General features: G+C 42.7%; 1 protein-coding gene across 1 annotated transcript in view; it reads left to right on the top strand.

The window, feature by feature from the left end:
- Positions 1-17,978, top strand: part of PTPN14 (protein tyrosine phosphatase non-receptor type 14) — a 186,912-nt gene extending 168,934 nt beyond the window's left edge. Inside the window, exons 16-19 of the mRNA XM_068232960.1 lie at positions 261-389; positions 8,177-8,411; positions 8,500-8,663; positions 13,057-17,978. Of these exons, the coding sequence (XP_068089061.1) occupies positions 261-389; positions 8,177-8,411; positions 8,500-8,663; positions 13,057-13,185 (657 nt within the window). The 3' untranslated portion in view covers positions 13,186-17,978. The remainder of the gene's footprint in view (positions 1-260; positions 390-8,176; positions 8,412-8,499; positions 8,664-13,056) is intronic.
- The last annotated feature ends 986 nt before the right edge of the window (positions 17,979-18,964 follow it).

Below are 18,964 nucleotides of genomic sequence, written 5' to 3'. Positions count from 1 at the left end.
CCTAGTGAGGACTCTCTAATATCCTAAACCTCAAATGACTCCTATGTTTATGCTAAACTACACACATTGGGCTGCTCGGTAATAACAGGACAACCCTCACCATTTCTATATATTTTAATTGTTTCTAATAAAGGTTATGTTTTTAGTGCGCTAGGGTTCTGTCCCAATAGGGAACATGTAATCTATATTTTAAATTATTACCATGTAAAAAAAAATCAATGTGCGTAACCCACACGTCCTGTTTTTTTTTTGTTACTAAGGTGGTGGTCGGAGATAAGGAATGGCACTACATCGCCACCCAGGGGCCGCTGCCTCACACCTTCCATGATTTCTGGCAGATGGTGTGGGAGCAAGGCGTGAACGTTATCGCCATGGTGATGGCTGAAGAGGTGAGTCAGTCAGGCCCTTACAATGACCCTAAAAAAAAGTCTGAGCCTGCGGTGGTAAAGTAGATTATCAGATAAAGCTTCGAGACAAAGCTGCTTTTTTTTCCTGGTGATGTGTCCAGGAGAATGAAATGCAAATTAGTACTGTTGCTAAGAATGCTGGGATTTGAATCTGAATTTCGATTTTCAGATCTTTTTTAATCGTTTTTCAACCTTTTTATCGATTTTCATGGTACTGAATAAAAATTGATAAAAGATTGAAAAAAAAGAAACGATTAAAAAAGCAGTAGATGAGGTCGGCACCTTCCGTATTTTAAATGCTGTTTTATTGAGATAAATTCATGACCGACTGTCCCATATAATGCGACGTTTCGAAAGAAGTTTCTTTATCAAGCATGTAACAGTCTCAATGTGAATGCAATTGTGCAAGTTTTATACATCCCCACCCTCAAAACAGCCAATCATAGGTAAGAAACAAATCAGCCTATAACAGATCCCCTACTAACAAGTGGACCTGATGGGGAACTACATGAGGTATATAGTGGACCAATAGAACCAGAGCGCTCACCTGTGGCTGCCTCCCAGTTCCTCGGCTAGTCCACTACGCCTGGAGGCAGCTGCGTCCATCTGCGGCCTGACCACGCCCAACAGAGGCGGGCGAAGCCACCGTATTGCAGCGTGGGAAACGCCGAGGTCACATGACCAGCCGGCATAGCTGATTGGCCACTAGCGGAGCGCACGCGACGCAAGGGACGCATGCAACGCAAAAAAGTCAATGCGTACTCGTATGCGTCCACGTCACCCCGCCGTCCTCAGCGTTCACACGTCACCATGGCAACAGAGCTCCCAAGCGAAAGGGTTGCCATAGGGACAGGACGCGGCCACATAGAAGCTAGAGCTGTAAAGAAGGTCCTCAAACTATATAAATATTAAAAAGATATAATAACACAACAACACCGCTGCCGTGACTGGTGCCCGTGTGCGACAGAAAACATATATATTTGTATGTATTTTTAATTTAGGTAACCCTCTATCATGGTAATTTGTATCGTGGTATGTTTTTATCATGATGGTTTTTCTGACATCTTGTCTTAGTTATTACATACTTTCCCTGTGTTATTATATCTTTTTAATATTTACAGTTTGGGGACCTTCTTTACAGCTCTAGCTCCTATGTGGCCGCGTTCTGTCCCTATGGCAACCCTTTCGCTTGGGAGCTCTGTTGCCATGGTGACGTGTGAACGCTGAGGCCAGCGGGGTGACGTGGACGCATAAGAGTACGCATGCACGCATTGACTTTTTTGCGTTGCATGCGTCCCTTGCGTCGCGTGCGCTCCGCTAGTGGCAAATCAGCTATGCCGGCTGGTCATGTGACCTCGGCGTTTCTCACGCTCCAATACGGTGGCTTCGGTATGGTGTGTACCTAGTAAAATGCTGGGAATACACCATGAGATTTTTTTGGCAGATGGTTCAATAATTTCCGACAGGTTCGATCTTATTTTCAATCGTTTTTCTGATCAATTTCTCATAGAAGTGAATGGAAATCGATTACAAAAACGATCAGAAAAACGATCGGAAAATCGATCGGACAGTAAATCTGCTGAAGAATCTCATTGTGTATTCCCAGCATAAGAGTATGGACTAGTGATAAGTTCATTTTTATGATGTAAACAAGTCGTGACAAGCTTGTATTTTAGAAAAGTTAGAGTACTTAAGGTGAACCAGAGAAGAAGCACCCTCATGCATTTACCATATATATCAGTGGGAACATTAGCGAAAACACCTACCCTGCTCTCGGTTTCATTCTTCACTGCTCAGCCTGCTTGTTATAAGCCCTGATAAAATTCCTGACTGAACATTGTCTGGCTTTGCTCAGGAATCATTATAGTTGAGTCATTATAGCAGAGCCAGGAGGGGGCAGGCTTGGGCTTGAAAAGACATCAGAGAAGACAGACTCAGCTATAATGATTCCTTACCAAAGCCAGACTGGATGCTCAGTCGGGGATTTTATCAGGGCTGATAACAAGCAGGCTAAGCAGTGAAGAATGTAACAGAGAGCAGAGTGTTCCCACTGATATATATGGTAAAATACAAGAGGGGGCTTTGTCTCTGGTTCACTTTAACCTCCTCAGTGGTATGGACGAATATATCCGTCCATCACCGCCGGAGGTCGCCGCTCAGGCCCTGCTGGGCCGATTTTTACAAAATAAAAAGCAGCACACGCAGCCGGCACTTTGCCAGCCGCGTGTGCTGCCTGATCGCCGCCGCTCTGCGGCGATCCGCCGCGAGCAGCGGCGAAAGAGGGTCCCCCCAGCCGCCCGAGCCCTGCGCAGCCGGAACAAAAGTTCCGGCCAGCGCTAAGGGCTGGATCGGAGGCGGCTGACGTCAGGACGTCGGCTGACGTCCATGACAGCACTACGCTCGTCGCTATGGCGACGATGTAAGCAAAACAAGGAAGGCTGCTCATTGCGGCCTTCCTTGTTTATTCTGGGCGCCGGAGGCGATCGGAAGAACGCCTCCGGAGCGCCCTCTAGTGGGCTTTCATGCAGCCAACTTTCAGTTGGCTGCATGAAACAGTTTTTTTTTTATTTAAAAAAAACCCTCCCGCAGCCTCCCTGGCGATCTTAATAGAACGCCAGGGAGGTTAAAGCCAAATTAACACATCCTGTAATGACATGCTCTGTCTGAATGATTGAGGACTGGGAGGTCACAGGATTAAATACTCACCTGTTCTGATGTCCTCCCTCCAGGCAGGTGATCACTTGCCTCCCTTTCAGAACAGCCCTGGTGGCTTTTATCAAAATAGCCGTCAACGCTTTGGCCACGCCCACAGCTCAGCAGACGCGGCCTGATTGGCAGCTGGGTGGCAGGCCACAGCCATTACAAGCTCTGTCAAGTTTAATTTTAGGTACTCTTTACATAATAATATGGTAGGACATTAGACTATGACTATGGTAGGATTAGATTGTGAGCTCCTCTGAGGACAGTCAGTGACAGGACTATGTGCTCTGTAATGTGCTGCAGAAGATGTCAGTGCTATATAAATAATAATAATAATATGGTAGGACATTAGACTATGACTATGGTAAGGATTAGAGTGTGAGCTCCTCTGAGGACAGTCAGTGACATGACTATGTACTCTATAAAGTGCTGCAGAAGATGTCAGTGCTATGTAAATACATAATAATATGGTAGGACATTAGACTATGACTATGGTAGGATTAGATTGTGAGCTTCTCTGAGGACAGTCAGTGACATGACTATGTACTCTGTAAAGTGCTGCAGAAGATGTCACTGCTATATAAATACAAAATAATAATAATAATAATAATAATAATATGGTAGGACTGTTAGGACATTACACTATGACTATGGTAAGGATTAGAGCGTGAGCGCATCTGAGGACAGTCAGTGACATGACTATGTACTCTGTAATGTGCTGCAGAAGATGTCAGTGCTATATAAATACATAATAATAATATGGTAGGACATTACACTATGACTATGGTAGCATTAGATTGTGAGCTCCTCTGAGGACAGTCAGTGACATGGCTATGTACTCTGTAAAGTGCTGCAGGAGATGTTAATGCTATATAAATACATAATAATGATATGGTAGAACATTACACTATGACTATGGCAGGATTAGATTGTGAGAGCTCCTCTGGGGACAGTCAGTGACATGACTATGTACTCTGTAATGTGCTGCAGAAGATGTCAGCGCTATATAAATACATAATAATAATATGGTAGGACATCAGACTATGACTATGGTAGGATTAGAGTGTGAGCTCCTCTGAGGACAGTCAGTGACATGACTATGTACTCTGTAATGTGCTGCAGAAGATGTCAGTGCTATATAAATACATAATAAGAATATGGTAGGACATTACACTATGACTATGGTAGCATTAGATTGTGAGCTCCTCTGAGGACAGTCAGTGACATGACTATGTACTCTGTACAGTGCTGCGGAAGATGTCAGTGCTATATAAATACATAATAATAATATGGTAGGACATTACACTATGACTATGGCAGGGATTAGATTGTGAGCTCTTCTGAGGACAGTCACTGACATGACTATGTACTCCGCAACGAAGATGTGGAAGACATTGGTGCCATATAAATACAACATAATAATAATTAGTCTGATAAAGTTTTGCTTAAAATGCACGCGTATACTGCTGGACTTGACCCTTCGCACAATCACCATTTTGTGGATTTTGCTATGACTCAGCCCTTCCATTTACAACGTGATCTGGGCCGATGTTTGTTTTTCTTTTAAGTTTCAATTTCAAAGGCTCCCCCCCTTCCCCCCCCCCCCCATATATTGCATTGCAGAACAGTGTGACGTCCGAGCAGAACAATAGAGTTATCGCTCTTATCAGCTGTGATGGTTCCTTTACTGCAAGTGTTTTCATGGGGTGCCAAGTATAACAGCAGCGACCTGTATCCACGCAGCCTGGGGGCTGTACACTGCTGCAATATGTCCCTCACCCACACCTAAGGAGGCTATAGCCAAAGCAGAGCTATTTTCTGATAAAGAACGCAGCCCAGCCTATAGCAAAGACACAGGAGCAACACCATTTTAACTACTTAAAGGGAACCAGAGACAAACGTATGTTAAAAATGAAAAAAAGATGTTCTACATACCTGGGGCTTCCTCCAGCCCCATAAGCCTGGATCGCTCCCACACCACCGTCCTCCGCTGCCTCTATTGCCAGTACCGGGTCCCGTCACTTCCACCAGACGCGGCCAGTCTTCCACATGCACAGCGTCTCCCTCTGGCTTTGTACGCATGCGCCTGCGCAGTACGGAGGGAGCGCACTGCGCTTGCGTCGACTGGCTGAAATGACGGGACTCTGTACCGGCGGACAGAGGCAGCAGAGAAAGGCAGTGTGGAAGCGATCCGGGCTGGAGGAAGCCCCAGGTATGTATAAATGTTGTTTTTTCGTCTCTGGTTTTCTTTAAGAACCAAGGTGATTGAAATCTTTGCCCTGTTTTGGTGGTTGCCTGGCTTCCAGGGCATAGATTTCAATCACCGCCACTCCGCGCATTTACCGTTTTTGTCGCTCCCGCCGTGTCCCGTCACAGCTCACTCGCTCTGCCTGTCTCTATGACGGCAGATCCCTGTGAGCCGGTCAGAAGCCGATTTCATTGGTTCCTGGCCGTGTCTATCAATGTAAGCAACTCCCATAGGCTTACATTGATAGACATGGTCAGGAGCCATTGAAAGCGGCTCCTGAGCGGCTCAAAGGGCTCTGCCGTCATATAGACGGCAGAGTGGATGTCCTGAGGATTCCGGCGTACGGCGGTTGTGGCGGGTACGCGCGGCGATTCGTCGGGATTCCGTTGTTATTGTACCAGCGGTCTCTGGTCTTTAAGGGGGCAGAGACCGCTGGTACTTAAGTGGTTAAAGAGGAACTGTAACTAAGGAATAAGCTTCATCTCAATCACTAGCTGATACCCCCTTTCCCACAAGAAATCTTTACCTTTTCTCGAATAGATCATCAGGGGGCTCTGTATGGCTGATATTGTGGTAAAAACCCTCCCACAGTGTGATGTCAGGACCAAGATCCTGACATCACACTGTGGGAGCCTTGTTGCATTTGTGGGAAAAACAGCATGTTTCCAACTGCCAAGCAAACAGTATCTCCCTCTGCATAGGTACAGTGGAGGAAATAATTATTTGACCCCTCACTGATTTTGTAAGTTTGTCCAATGACAAAGAAATGAAAAGTCTCAGAACAGTATCATTTCAATGGTAGGTTTATTTTAACAGTGGCAGATAGCACATCAAAAGGAAAATCGAAAAAATAACCTTAAATAAAAGATAGCAACTGATTTGCATTTCATTGAGTGAAATAAGTGTTTGAACCCCTACCAACCATTAAGAGTTTTGGCTCCCACAGAGTGGTTAGACACTTCTACTCAATTAGTCACCCTCATTAAGGACACCTGTCTTAACTAGTCACCTGTATAAAAGACACCTGTCCACAGAATCAATCAATCAAGCAGACTCCAAACTTTCCAACATGGGAAAGACCAAAGAGTTGTCCAAGGATGTCAGAGACAAAATTGTAGACCTGCACAAGGCTGGAATGGGCTACAAAACCATTAGCAAGAAGCTGGTAGAGAAGGTGACAACTGTTGGTGCGATTGTTCGAAAATGGAAGGAGCACAAAATGACCATCAATCGACCTCGCTCTGGGGCTCCACGCAAGATCTCACCTCGTGGGGTGTCAATGGTTCTGAGAAAGGTGAAAAAGCATCCTAGAACTACACGGGAGGAGTTAGTGAATGACCTCAAATTAGCAGGGACCACAGTCACTAAGAAAACCATTGGAAACACATTACACCGCAATGGATTAAAATCCTGCAGGGCTCCCAAGATCCCCCTGCTCAAGAAGGCACATGTGCAGGCCCGTCTGAAGTTTGCCAATGAACACCTGAATGATTCTGTGAGTGACTGGGAGAAGGTGCTGTGGTCTGATGAGACCAAAATAGAGCTCTTTGGCATTAACTCAATTCGCTGTGTTTGGACGAAGAAAAATGCTGCCTATGACCCCCAAAACACCGTCCCCACCGTCAAGCATGGGGGTGGAAACATTTTGCTTTGGGGGTGTTTTTCTGCTAAGGGCACAGGACAACTTAATCGCATTAACAGGAAAATGGACGGAGCCATGTATCGTGAAATCCTGAACGACAACCTCCTTCCCTCTGCCAGGAAACTGAAAATGGGTCGTGGATGGGTGTTCCAGCACGACAATGACCCAAAACATACAGCAAAGGCAACAAAGGAGTGGCTCAAGAAGAAGCACATTAAGGTCATGGAGTGGCCTAGTCAGTCTCCGGACCTTAATCCAATAGAAAACCTATGGAGGGAGCTCAAGCTCAGAGTTGCACAGAGACAGCCTCGAAACCTTAGGGATTTAGAGATGATCTGCAAAGAGGAGTGGACCAACATTCCTCCTAAAATGTGTGCAAACTTGGTCATCAATTACAAGAAACGTTTGACCTCTGTGCTTGCAAACAAGGGTTTTTCCACTAAGTATTAAGTCTTTTATTGTTAGAGGGTTCAAAAACTTATTTCACTCAATGAAATGCAAATCAGTTGCTATCTTTTATTTAAGGTTATTTTTTTGATTTTTCTTTTGATGTGCTATCTGCCACTGTTAAAATAAACCTACCATTGAAATGATACTGTTCTGAGACTTTTCATTTCTTTGTCATTGGACAAACTTACAAAATCAGTGAGGGGTCAAATAATTATATCCTCCACTGTATATCTATAAATAAACAACCGTTCTGCCTAGGGCATTGTTAGGGAGTGTGGTTAGATCATGGCAGTTTGTGCTGTCTGTTTTTTTTCTTTCTAGACATCGGGGAACTGTATGGGGGCGAGGGGGCAGTAGACACCTGGGAACCTTATGGGGGGCACTAGACACCAAAGAACTGTATAGAGGGGGGCTGTGGCACTGTGAAACCAGGGAACCAGTATAGGGGAGGGTGGGGCACACTAGACACCCAAGTACTCACGTCCCCCCTTCCTCACATCCCCTCGAAGTCTAGTGGCCATTTCCCTCCACTATACGGTTGTAGGTGAGGCAGATGGCCACTAGACTTCGAGGTTGGCCTGCACTTGTTCCCTGTTTTCAGTTTTGGCTCACTATGTATTAGAGTTTGATACGGATGGGATTAAAACACAATAGCTTGTGTAGCACTGATACGTGATGGAATTGTTAAACTATTTTTAGTAACAGAAGTGGAATATTTCTCTTCTGCAGGAAGAAGGGAGGGCCAAGAGTCATCGTTATTGGCCTAAACTGGGCTCCCGGCACAACTCTGCTACATACGGCAAGTTCAAAGTGACAACTAACTTTCGGACGGATTCTGGCTACTATGCAACGACCGGACTGAAGATCAAGCATCTTCTGTCTGGGCAGGAGAGGGCGGTGTGGCATTTGCAGTTCACCGATTGGCCGGAGAAGGGCTGTCCAGACGAGGTTCAGAAATTCCTCTGTAAGTAGAATGATTATATGTAGTACAGTGTTTTTCATTGGCTTAAATGTTGCCGCTTTGGTGAGGTCCAATTTTCTGTGTCCTGCAGCTTACCTGGAGGAGATCCAGTCGGTCCGCCAATACGCCAACAGCACGCCAGACACCAGCAGCCGCTGCAACCCGCCGGTCTTGGTTCACTGCAGTGCTGGAGTGGGGAGGACGGGCGTGGTCATCCTGTCAGAGCTGATGATGAGGTGTTTGGAGAACAATGACGTGAGTGGGTTCTTTGAGTCATTATGACCACAGTGCTTGCCTCCTATGTAGAATGAGAGCACAGTATTCTAGGCTACATTGAGGGCCCCTTCCCACTAGGTCTGCTGACCGATTGCTTAACAGAGCAGACATCAGTGGGCCAAAAGACCCTATGCTTTCCTAATTGTTGGAGGGCAGGGGGGTTTGAGTAAACAAGCAAATGTTTGGTGTTCCCATATGCCTCCTGGTGTCACCAGCACTGAGAAATGTAGTCTGGTTTCTGTTGTTGTTCCCGAAATCTCAGCACAATTCACCTAACACTAATCTTCTGTATGAGGTATATAAACAGCCATTAGGCATCCACCTGTAGACACCAGTGCTCACAAGACAAGGTGACCATCACCACAGCAAGTATAAAAGCAGTGTGTACAGTACACAGGCACAGCCTCAAAGGCTTGCTCATGAATTTTTCACACAGAAAGATAAAAGCAAGCTCACATCACAGGTCGATCATAAAAACCTTGAGATGCCCACAGGGGCGTAGCAATAGGTGGTGCAGAGGTTGCGACCGCATCGGGGCCCTTGGGCCAGAGGGGCCCCAAGAGGCCCTCCCTCAACTGCAGTATTAGCTTTCTATTGGTCCTGTGCTCATAATAATCACTTCTATAGATACTTTGAATAGTGGTAATCATTAACAAACTACTCCCCATCCCCCCTCTTTACTACATTACACTATACTATACTGTAGTGCTATACTGTGCTTTACTGTACTATACTGCTATACTAGATTACACTACACTGTACTATACTGTTATACTACACTGTACTGCTATAATACACTGCACTATACTGTATTATACTGTTATACTACACTGTACTGCTATAATACACTGCACTATACTGTACTATACTATACTTTACTGCTACACTATACTGTACTATACTGCTATACTACACTGTACTGCTATACTACACTGTACTGTAGTGTTATACTATGTTATACTGTGCTTTACTGCTACACTATACTGTACTATACTGCTATACTACATTATACTGTACTATACTGCTATACTGTACTATACTATGCTATACTGTACTGCTACACTATACTGTACTATACTGCTATACTACATTACACTATACTGTACTATACTGCTATACTACACTATACTGTACTATACTGCTAAACACTACTGTACTATACTATGCTATACTGTACTGCTACACTATACTGTACTATACTACATTACACTATACTGTACTATACTGCGCTATACTACACTATACTGTACTATACTGCTTTACACTACTGTACTATACTATGCTATACTGTACTGCTACACTATACTGTACTATACTGCTATACTACATTACACTATACTATACTACACTACACTATACTACACTACACTATACTGTACTATACTGCTATACACTACTGTACTATACTATGCTATACTGTACTGCTACACTATACTGTACTATACTGCTATACTACATTACACTATACTGTACTATACTGCTATACTACACTACACTATACTGTACTATACTGCTAAACACTACTGTACTGTACTATACTATACTATGCTATACTGTACTGCTACACTATACTGTACTATACTGCTATACTACACTACACTGTACTGTATTATAGTGCTACACTGTACTTTAATACAGTTATAATACACTGTACTATACTATGCTATACTGTACTTTACTGCTAATGTACTAGCCTGCTATACTACACTACATTATACTATACTATACTGTTAGACTACACCATACTGCTATACTACACTATTATTATTTTTTATTATTATTTATTGTATTTATAAAGCGCCAACATATTGCGCAGCGCTGGACATTAGTTTAGAATACAGACAATATTTAGGGGTGACATACAGCAATATGACAATACAGGAATACAAGAAAGACCAGATCACACAGCACAGTATGAGTACAAGGTAATGCTTAGAGCCCATTCAGACTGCACGCGTTTCCAGACGCGTTTTGGAAACGCGTGCAGGAGGCAGACACGCACGACATCAGGTCTGATGTTCACACTGCATGCGTTCCCGGTGCGGTCCGGGAACGCATGCTGCACGCAGATTTTGTCAAAACGCGCGGCTGTCCCACTTTTCAGTAATGGGATCAGCCACGCAACGCACACAAACGCGGATGGCGTGCGTTCGTACGCGTTGCGTTCCGCACGCATGGCCATCCGCGTTTGTGATCTGAACGGGCCTTTAGTCAGTCACTGGAGGGGAACACTACACTATACTGTTATACTACACCATACTGCTATACTACACTATACTCCTATACTACACTATACAGTACTATACTGCTATATTACACTGTACTGTTATACCACACTATACTATACTGTACTGCTATATACTGTACTGTACTATACTATACTATACTGTACTTTACTGCTACACTAGACTGTACTGTGCTATACTACGCTGTACTGTACTGCTATACTACACAATACTGCTAAACTACACTGTACTGTACTATACTGCTATACTACACTGTACTGCTATAATTCATCATTCTGTACTATACTGCTCTACTACACTACACTGTAGTATACTGCTATACTACCTACACTATACTGTGCTATACTGCTATACTACGCTATAATGTACTATACTGCTACACTACACTATACTGTACTATACTACCTACACTATACTGTACTATACTACCTACACTATACTTCTATACTACACTATAATGTACTATACTACCTACACTATACTGTACTATACTGCTATACTACACTATACTGTACTATACTACCTACACTATACTGTACTATACATCTATACTACACTATAATGTACTATACTACCTACACTATACTGTGCTATACTGCTATACTACGCTATAATGTACTATACTGCTATACTACACTATACTCTACTATACTGCTATACTACACCATACTGTACTATACTGCTACACTACACTATACTGTACTATACTACCTACACTATACTGTACTATACTACCTACACTATACTTCTATACTACACTATAATGTACTATACTACCTACACTGTACTGTACTATACTGCTATACTACACTATAATGTACTATACTACCTACACTATACTGTACTATACTGCTATACTACACTATACTGTACTATACTACCTACACTATACTGTACTATACATCTATACTACACTATAATGTACTATACTACCTACACTATACTGTGCTATACTGCTATACTACGCTATAATGTACTATACTGCTATACTACACTATACTGTACTATACTGCTATACTACACCATACTGTACTATACTGCTACACTACACTATACTGTACTATACTACCTACACTATACTGTACTATACTACCTACACTATACTTCTATACTACACTATAATGTACTATACTACCTACACTATACTGTACTATACTGCTATACTACACTATAATGTACTATACTACCTACACTATACTGTACTATACTGCTATACTACACTATAATGTACTATACTACCTACACTATACTGTACTATACATCTATACTACACTATAATGTACTATACTACCTACACTATACTGTACTATACTGCTATACTACACTATAATGTACTATACTACCTACACTACTGTACTATACATCTATACTACACTATAATGTACTATACTACCTACACTATACTGTACTATACTACACTATATGGACTATACTACCTATACTATACTGTACTATACTGCTATACTACACTATACTGTACTATACATCTATACTACACTATAATGTACTATACTACCTACACTATACTGTACTATACTGCTACACTACACTATACTGTACTATAATACCTACACTATACTGTACTATACTTCTATACTACACTATAATGTACTATACTACCTACACTATACTTCTATACTACACTATAATGTACTATACTACCTACACTATACTGTACTATACTGCTATACTACACTATAATGTACTATACTACCTACACTATACTGTACATCTATACTACACTATAATGTACTATACTACCTACACTATACTGTACTATACATCTATACTACACTATAATGTACTATACTGCTATACTACACTATAATGTACTATACTACCTACACTATACTGTACTATACTGCTATACTACACTATAATGTACTATACTACCTACACTACACTATAATGTACTATACTACCTACACTATACTGCTATACTTTACTATACTGTACTATACTACACTATACTACTATACTACACTATACTGCTATGCTATACTATACTGCTATACTACACTATACTGCTATACTATACTGTTATACTACACTATACGTTACTATACTGCTTGCATTGTGTTCTGTTCAGACTTTTTGATTATGATTTTGTTTCCCTGGAATGGCAGAAGGTTGAGATCCCGATGATGCTGAAGTACCTGCGGGAGCAGCGGATGTTTATGATCCAGACCATTGCGCAGTACACCTTCGTCTATCAGGTGCTCATCCACTTCCTGGAGAGCTCCAGACTCATCTAATCGCCTTTCCTGCGTCATTTTACTGTAATCCCGGGCGGAGCCCATTCCAAGTATTTAAGCTGTTCTAAGAAAGACCTAACCGACTTTACTTTTCTTTTATGTTTCTTTCCTTTGTCTTTTTTTTTTAATAATTTATTTTTTCTGTTTAATAATTTATGTAAAAAGCTGAACCACATTTATATGCTGTAAAATGCTGCGTGTTTTTATTGAATATTTTGACTTTTTTTGTTTTTTGCTTTTTATATATTAATAAAAAAGAATAAAAAAAGTTGCAAACCTGAGCGATAGAGGCAGAATATTTAAAAGACCACTATCGTGAAAATCGTTACATTTAAAATACACGTAAACCTATACAAATAGGAAGTATGTTTCTTCCAGAGTAAAATGAGCCATAAATTACTTTTCTCCTATTTTGCTGTCACTTACAGTAGGTAGTAGAAATCTGACACAACTGACTAGTCCATATCCTCATCAGGGATTCTCAGTTTTTAGTTTCAAACGCACTTAGTGAATGGCAATTGCTCTATCCCAACTGCCAAAAAAGTGTATGTTGAGCAAGGAGGATGGCCAGCATCACTGTATATAAATCCTTTTTAAGGAATGTCTTTATAAAGAATAAATGCCATTTTGAGAATCCCCCATAAAGAGATGGACTAATTCACAAACCTGTCTGTTTCTTCTAACTACTGTAAGCGACAGCAGCATAGGAGGAAAGTAATATATGACTCATTTTACTATTTGTATGTTTACATGCATTTTAAATTTTACAATTTTTCACGTCAGTGGTCCTTTAAAAGGATCTTTAACCCAGGATTTGAACTTCATCCTAATCAGTAGCTGATACCCCGTTTCTAATGAGAAGTCTCTACCTTTTCACCAATAGGTGATCAGGGGGGTCTGTGTGGCTGGTATTGTGGTGATGCCCCTCCTACAGTGTGATGTCAGGACCTAGGTCCTGACTGTTTTCTGTCTGTGAACCTTGTTGCATAAATGTCAGAATGTTAATCAGGGAGAGGAAAGATTTTGCAGTGCTAGGCCAATTTCTGATAGATTTGCTGAGATCTTTCGGGAATCTGTGTGCTGGTGTATGGGCAGGCAGCAAGCAGATCCCTCTCTGATCAGCAGACCAGAGACAAGATCCTCCAGCACCCAAGGCTGAGACACAAAAGTGCACCACCATCCATCACTCCCACCCCAACCGTCACACACTGATTGCTATTAGATTAAGAGGCGGCCCAGGCCCCCCCCCCCCCCCCCCTGTTGAGTGAGTTGTGCACCCCCTCCTACACTGCACCCTGAGGCTGGAGCCTCTCTTGCCTCTGCCTTGGCCCGGCCCTGCTGATCAGATTCAACCAGAGAGGGATCTATTACATGGTTGATCTGCCCATAGATCCAGATGCATGGCTTCCTTGTACTGGTTTTTCTTCCTGTTCCTGAGATCAGCAGGGCGCTGAAGCCATGGGGGTCCCAGGAAGTAAGGGAGAATATTACCAACAGGGGTACAGACTGCAGTAAAACCCATTCAAAGTTCTAACCCTCTCCACTCTTCCCAAAGGTAAATTAAGCGCTTTTTACTGAGTCTGTCCTCAAACGTGCACATTTTGATTTTACTCGGAGGTTGAATGTGGCCCCACCCCCATCCCTTCCTATTGGTCCTTTCAATATGAGGCATGGTTTATTTAACCAATCAGTTCATAGAGATATTCACATGCAACTAATATGCAAAGTCATGTCTCGCAGGAGCTGCAGTTTGCGTGGAGTTGTTTACATTCGGGAGCTGTCAGTTAACCAGGACCGTTTTCACGAGCAGTTGATAGGCAGTGAAAAGACTGTCCAACTGTCACAACTGGTTGCTGCTGCCTGGCAACTGCACACTGAGTGCACAGGTCATCCACCTGTGAAAAAGGGTCCTTAGGGAGGGTTAATGAGATGCAACTAATTCCAGGCTGATGTAGGATTGTGCTCATTTTCTATGCAAATTTATGCAGTTTGAAACCAGACCAATCGAATTCCACCTCAGCGGGACTCCCATTGGTCCATTTTCAAGCTGCATACATCTGGGTTTTTTTTTGTTTTTTTGTTTTTTTTTTATACAATATTTGCATACACTTGCATCAACTCTGAACTATTTGCATTTCATTGACCACCCTGGTTAATGAGCTGCCATTGAATCAACTGGCAACTCCTGAATATAATCAGCACCTGCAGGTTTACAGATTTGGTCAAACTCCCTCTTTTCCTTCAGCAACTTTGAGGGCTGGAACCCACTACTGCGATTATTATTTATTTATTTTTTTGAGCGTTTAGGAAGGTTTTCAAAACTCTTGCAATTTCCCTAAACACTCAGCTAATGTTAAGGAGTGGGCCAAATTCCCCTGCAGCGATTGCGAATACCAAAATCGCAGGACATGCAGCATTTTTGAGCATTAGCATTTTGCGTTAGCGCTTCTGCAATGCAAAGTATATACACGCTGACGTAATCGCTCATGATTCGCTATACAGAGCGATTTGCTAGCATTTTTAAATGACTGTACACTGTGGAAAAATTAAAATGAACTGAAAGGACCGATCAGAATTAAAAACGCTAATCACAAATCGCTACACAATCACTGGCAAAAACCTTACACTTTTTTTTTATAAATCGCTACCAAGCTCATTAAAAAACTACCGATTTCAATTAGCGATAGCTCTTTGTAGTGGGTTCCAGGCCAGGGTTTTTTTTCTCCGCATATGCGTTTTACGTGCGTTTTTACGCGTTTGCGGTTCGCATATACAAAACGCATATGCGTTTTGTATGCGCTTTTAATGCATTTTTATATTGCATTTTATGCAAACCAGGAAGGCAGCAGGAAGCAGAAATACATAAAAAAAAAGTAAGTCTAAAAAAAGCATATAAAAGCGCATACAAAACGCATTACATTGCGTTACCATTGACTTTCATTTTTGATGCGTTTTTGAATACCATGCAACAAAACCAGCGTTTTTAAAAAAGCACGCATAAAAAACGAATTTTTCATGCGGCCCATAGTCTTGCATTAGTGGCAAAAACGCAGCGTTTTCCGCAACGCTTGCATTTCTGCTAAGTGTACACCCAGCCTGATGTAGATCTGTGATCATCTTGACATGCAGTTTTTTACTGCAGTTTTTTTTTGTTTGTTTGTTTTGTGTTTTTTAACCTGTGGTTAATCTACTCAAGGTGACCATACAATGATCAAGGACGATCGATTGACCTATCAATTCTTAGAATCGATTGAAAATAAATGAATCGATCGAATATGAATCGATTGTTTGCCCATACACTAGGGTTGGTTTTTGTTTCATTTTTCCACCTTTAAGCCACCTTTAATCCACCAGAGGCTGTTTTCAATCACAAAATAAGCACCCTGATGAATCAGATCGAGTAAAGGTGGATGGAACAAGAATCGAAAGCTTTTCATTATGTATTTGATCGATTAAAATTACCCAACATACTCGATCGATTCATTTTAAGAATTTGATCGAATGTCGGCCGATAAGAATCGATTCTACATCAAATTGATTCTTCATCCATTCGATTCATTTATCGGTTAGAACAATCGATTGAAGTAAAAAAAAATCGACCATTGCATGGCCACCAGACTGGGGAACATAACTGGTCCAAAAGATTTGATCTGGTTAGTTTTAGCAGCCCATTTATGATGATTAAGACTAGTCCTTTAGACACAGAAGGCCTGCCTACTTACACTCCGCCCCTCGGTAGATGCTATGCCTTAGGCCACACCCCTGCATGGTTATCTGACGTTAGTTGACGTTTCAGACAAGCGAACGGGAGCTGTGGCTCGCCGATTTAGGGTAATTATGGTAGGAAATTAAACCACCCACTGCAAAATTTTTACAGTTTTAAAACTGGTGATAAGAATCAACAATCTGCAATCAGATTGTTTATAGACCGGTCCCTTAAAGAGGAACTTAACCAAATGATAGTGGTAAAAATAAATCAATACACAATGTATTTACAATAAAGTGAGACGTTAAAAAACAGCTAAAGAAATGATTGATAATCCTAATATAATTTGTTCATAATGCTTGATGCACCGGGAGCCTGCCGGTCAGCATCTTTGCTACTGGCACACTAGAAAGAAAACAGAAAAAAATGGCCGCACCAATTGCCATTATCTATAAACACGCCCTCTGACACTGGGAGAAGCTTCCCACTGATGATCTATTTGAGAAAAAGTATACATTTCTTGTGAGAAAGGGGGTATCTGCTACTGATTGGGATTGAAGTTCAGTTCTGGGTTAAAGGGCCTCACTAAAGCTCAAGCTTGTCTGTTGGTGGTAAAAGTTTATCTGTCACCCGGGTCATATCAGAATGTAAAAGCTGTTTAAAGATTGTGTATTCAAATTTGTGCTACTCCAGTCTCATGAAGAATCTATTTTCAATAAATCTCTGACAAGATCTATTTATTATAATAAAACTCAACCTGCAGGCGAAAATCCCAGTAGTATTGATTTATAAAGCGCCAACCTATTCCGTGGCGGTATACAAAACAAGGTACAAACATGGGGTACATAAAAATGCAGATAATGGTGTACACCAAATAGACACTGGCACATAATACAGGATTGGTAAACATAGTAATTATAGTGACCAAGGCAGAGGCAAGAGAGGCTCCAGCCTCAGGGCGCAGTGTAGGAGGGGGTGCAGGGCGAGGCAGAGGCGAGAGAGGCTCCAGTCTCAGGGTGAAGTGTAGGAGGGGGTGCAGGGCGGGGCAGAGGCGAGAGAGGCTCCAGCCTCAGGGCACAGTGTAGGAGGGGGCGCAGGGCGGGGCTGAAGCAGAGGTGAGAGAGGCTCCAGCACCAGGGCACAGTGTAGGAGGGGGTGCAGGGCGGGGCTGAAGCAGAGGTGAGGGAGGCTCCAGCCTCAGGGCACAGTGTAGGAGGGGGGGCGGGGCTGAGGCAGAGGCGAGAGAGGCTCCAGCCTCAGGGCGCAGTGTAGGAGGGGGCATCAACCCACTCAGCTATCATTCCCCTAGTGTGTTTGAAACAGACAGAAATAAGAAAAGGGGATACATTGCAGTGACTGCAAGCCAGATAACTAGTGATTAAGATTTTGGGGGCCCTGGGGTGCCTCTTAGTCAGATAACAATCAGTATGTGACTGCTGAGGTGGGAGGGATGGTGGGGTGCACTTTGGGTGCTGGAGGACCTTGTCCCGGCTCTGATAGTGACTCATGTTACATGCTGAATAAAATACGTAGTAAATTTCAAGACAACAAAAGGATGAGAGAGCCCTGCCTTTGCCAGCTTACAATCTAAAGTCCTGTCCTGATATGACCCATGTGATGGTTGCAAACCTTTCCACTAAACAACCTCAAAGGGAGTGTTGTGAGAAAAAAAAAAAAAGATACTCGCCCAAAGAGAGGGAATGCTCTCGGTCCTTTAGAGCCTTCCCGGTCTCGTTACGGTCCCTGCGTTCCTCCGTTAGCAGTGTACGATCCCATAGGTCGTAGACTGCTCTCTTCCGCATTGGGTGGGCTTTGGGAGTTTTTGAAAGCACTCTGGCTTCTAAAGACAAGCCGCTCCCTACTGCGCATGTGCAAGTGCCCGCATTCGCCCCTGCGCAGTACAGAGCCGGCCGTCTTCGGGAGCCTGAGGACTCCACCCAATGCGGAAGAGAGCAGTCTACGACCTATGGGATGTAGACTGCTAACAGGGGAGCCTGCGGGGGACCGTAGGAGACCAGGAAGGCTGTATGGGACCCAGAGTCTTCCCTTTTCTTAGGTGAGTATCTGTTTTTT

This window comes from Hyperolius riggenbachi, chromosome 4 (assembly GCF_040937935.1).
Source record: "Hyperolius riggenbachi isolate aHypRig1 chromosome 4, aHypRig1.pri, whole genome shotgun sequence".
Taxonomy (NCBI): Eukaryota; Metazoa; Chordata; class Amphibia; order Anura; family Hyperoliidae; genus Hyperolius; species Hyperolius riggenbachi.
The sequence above is the reverse complement of the archived record's forward strand: the minus strand, read 5'-3'. Positions and strand labels throughout refer to the sequence as shown.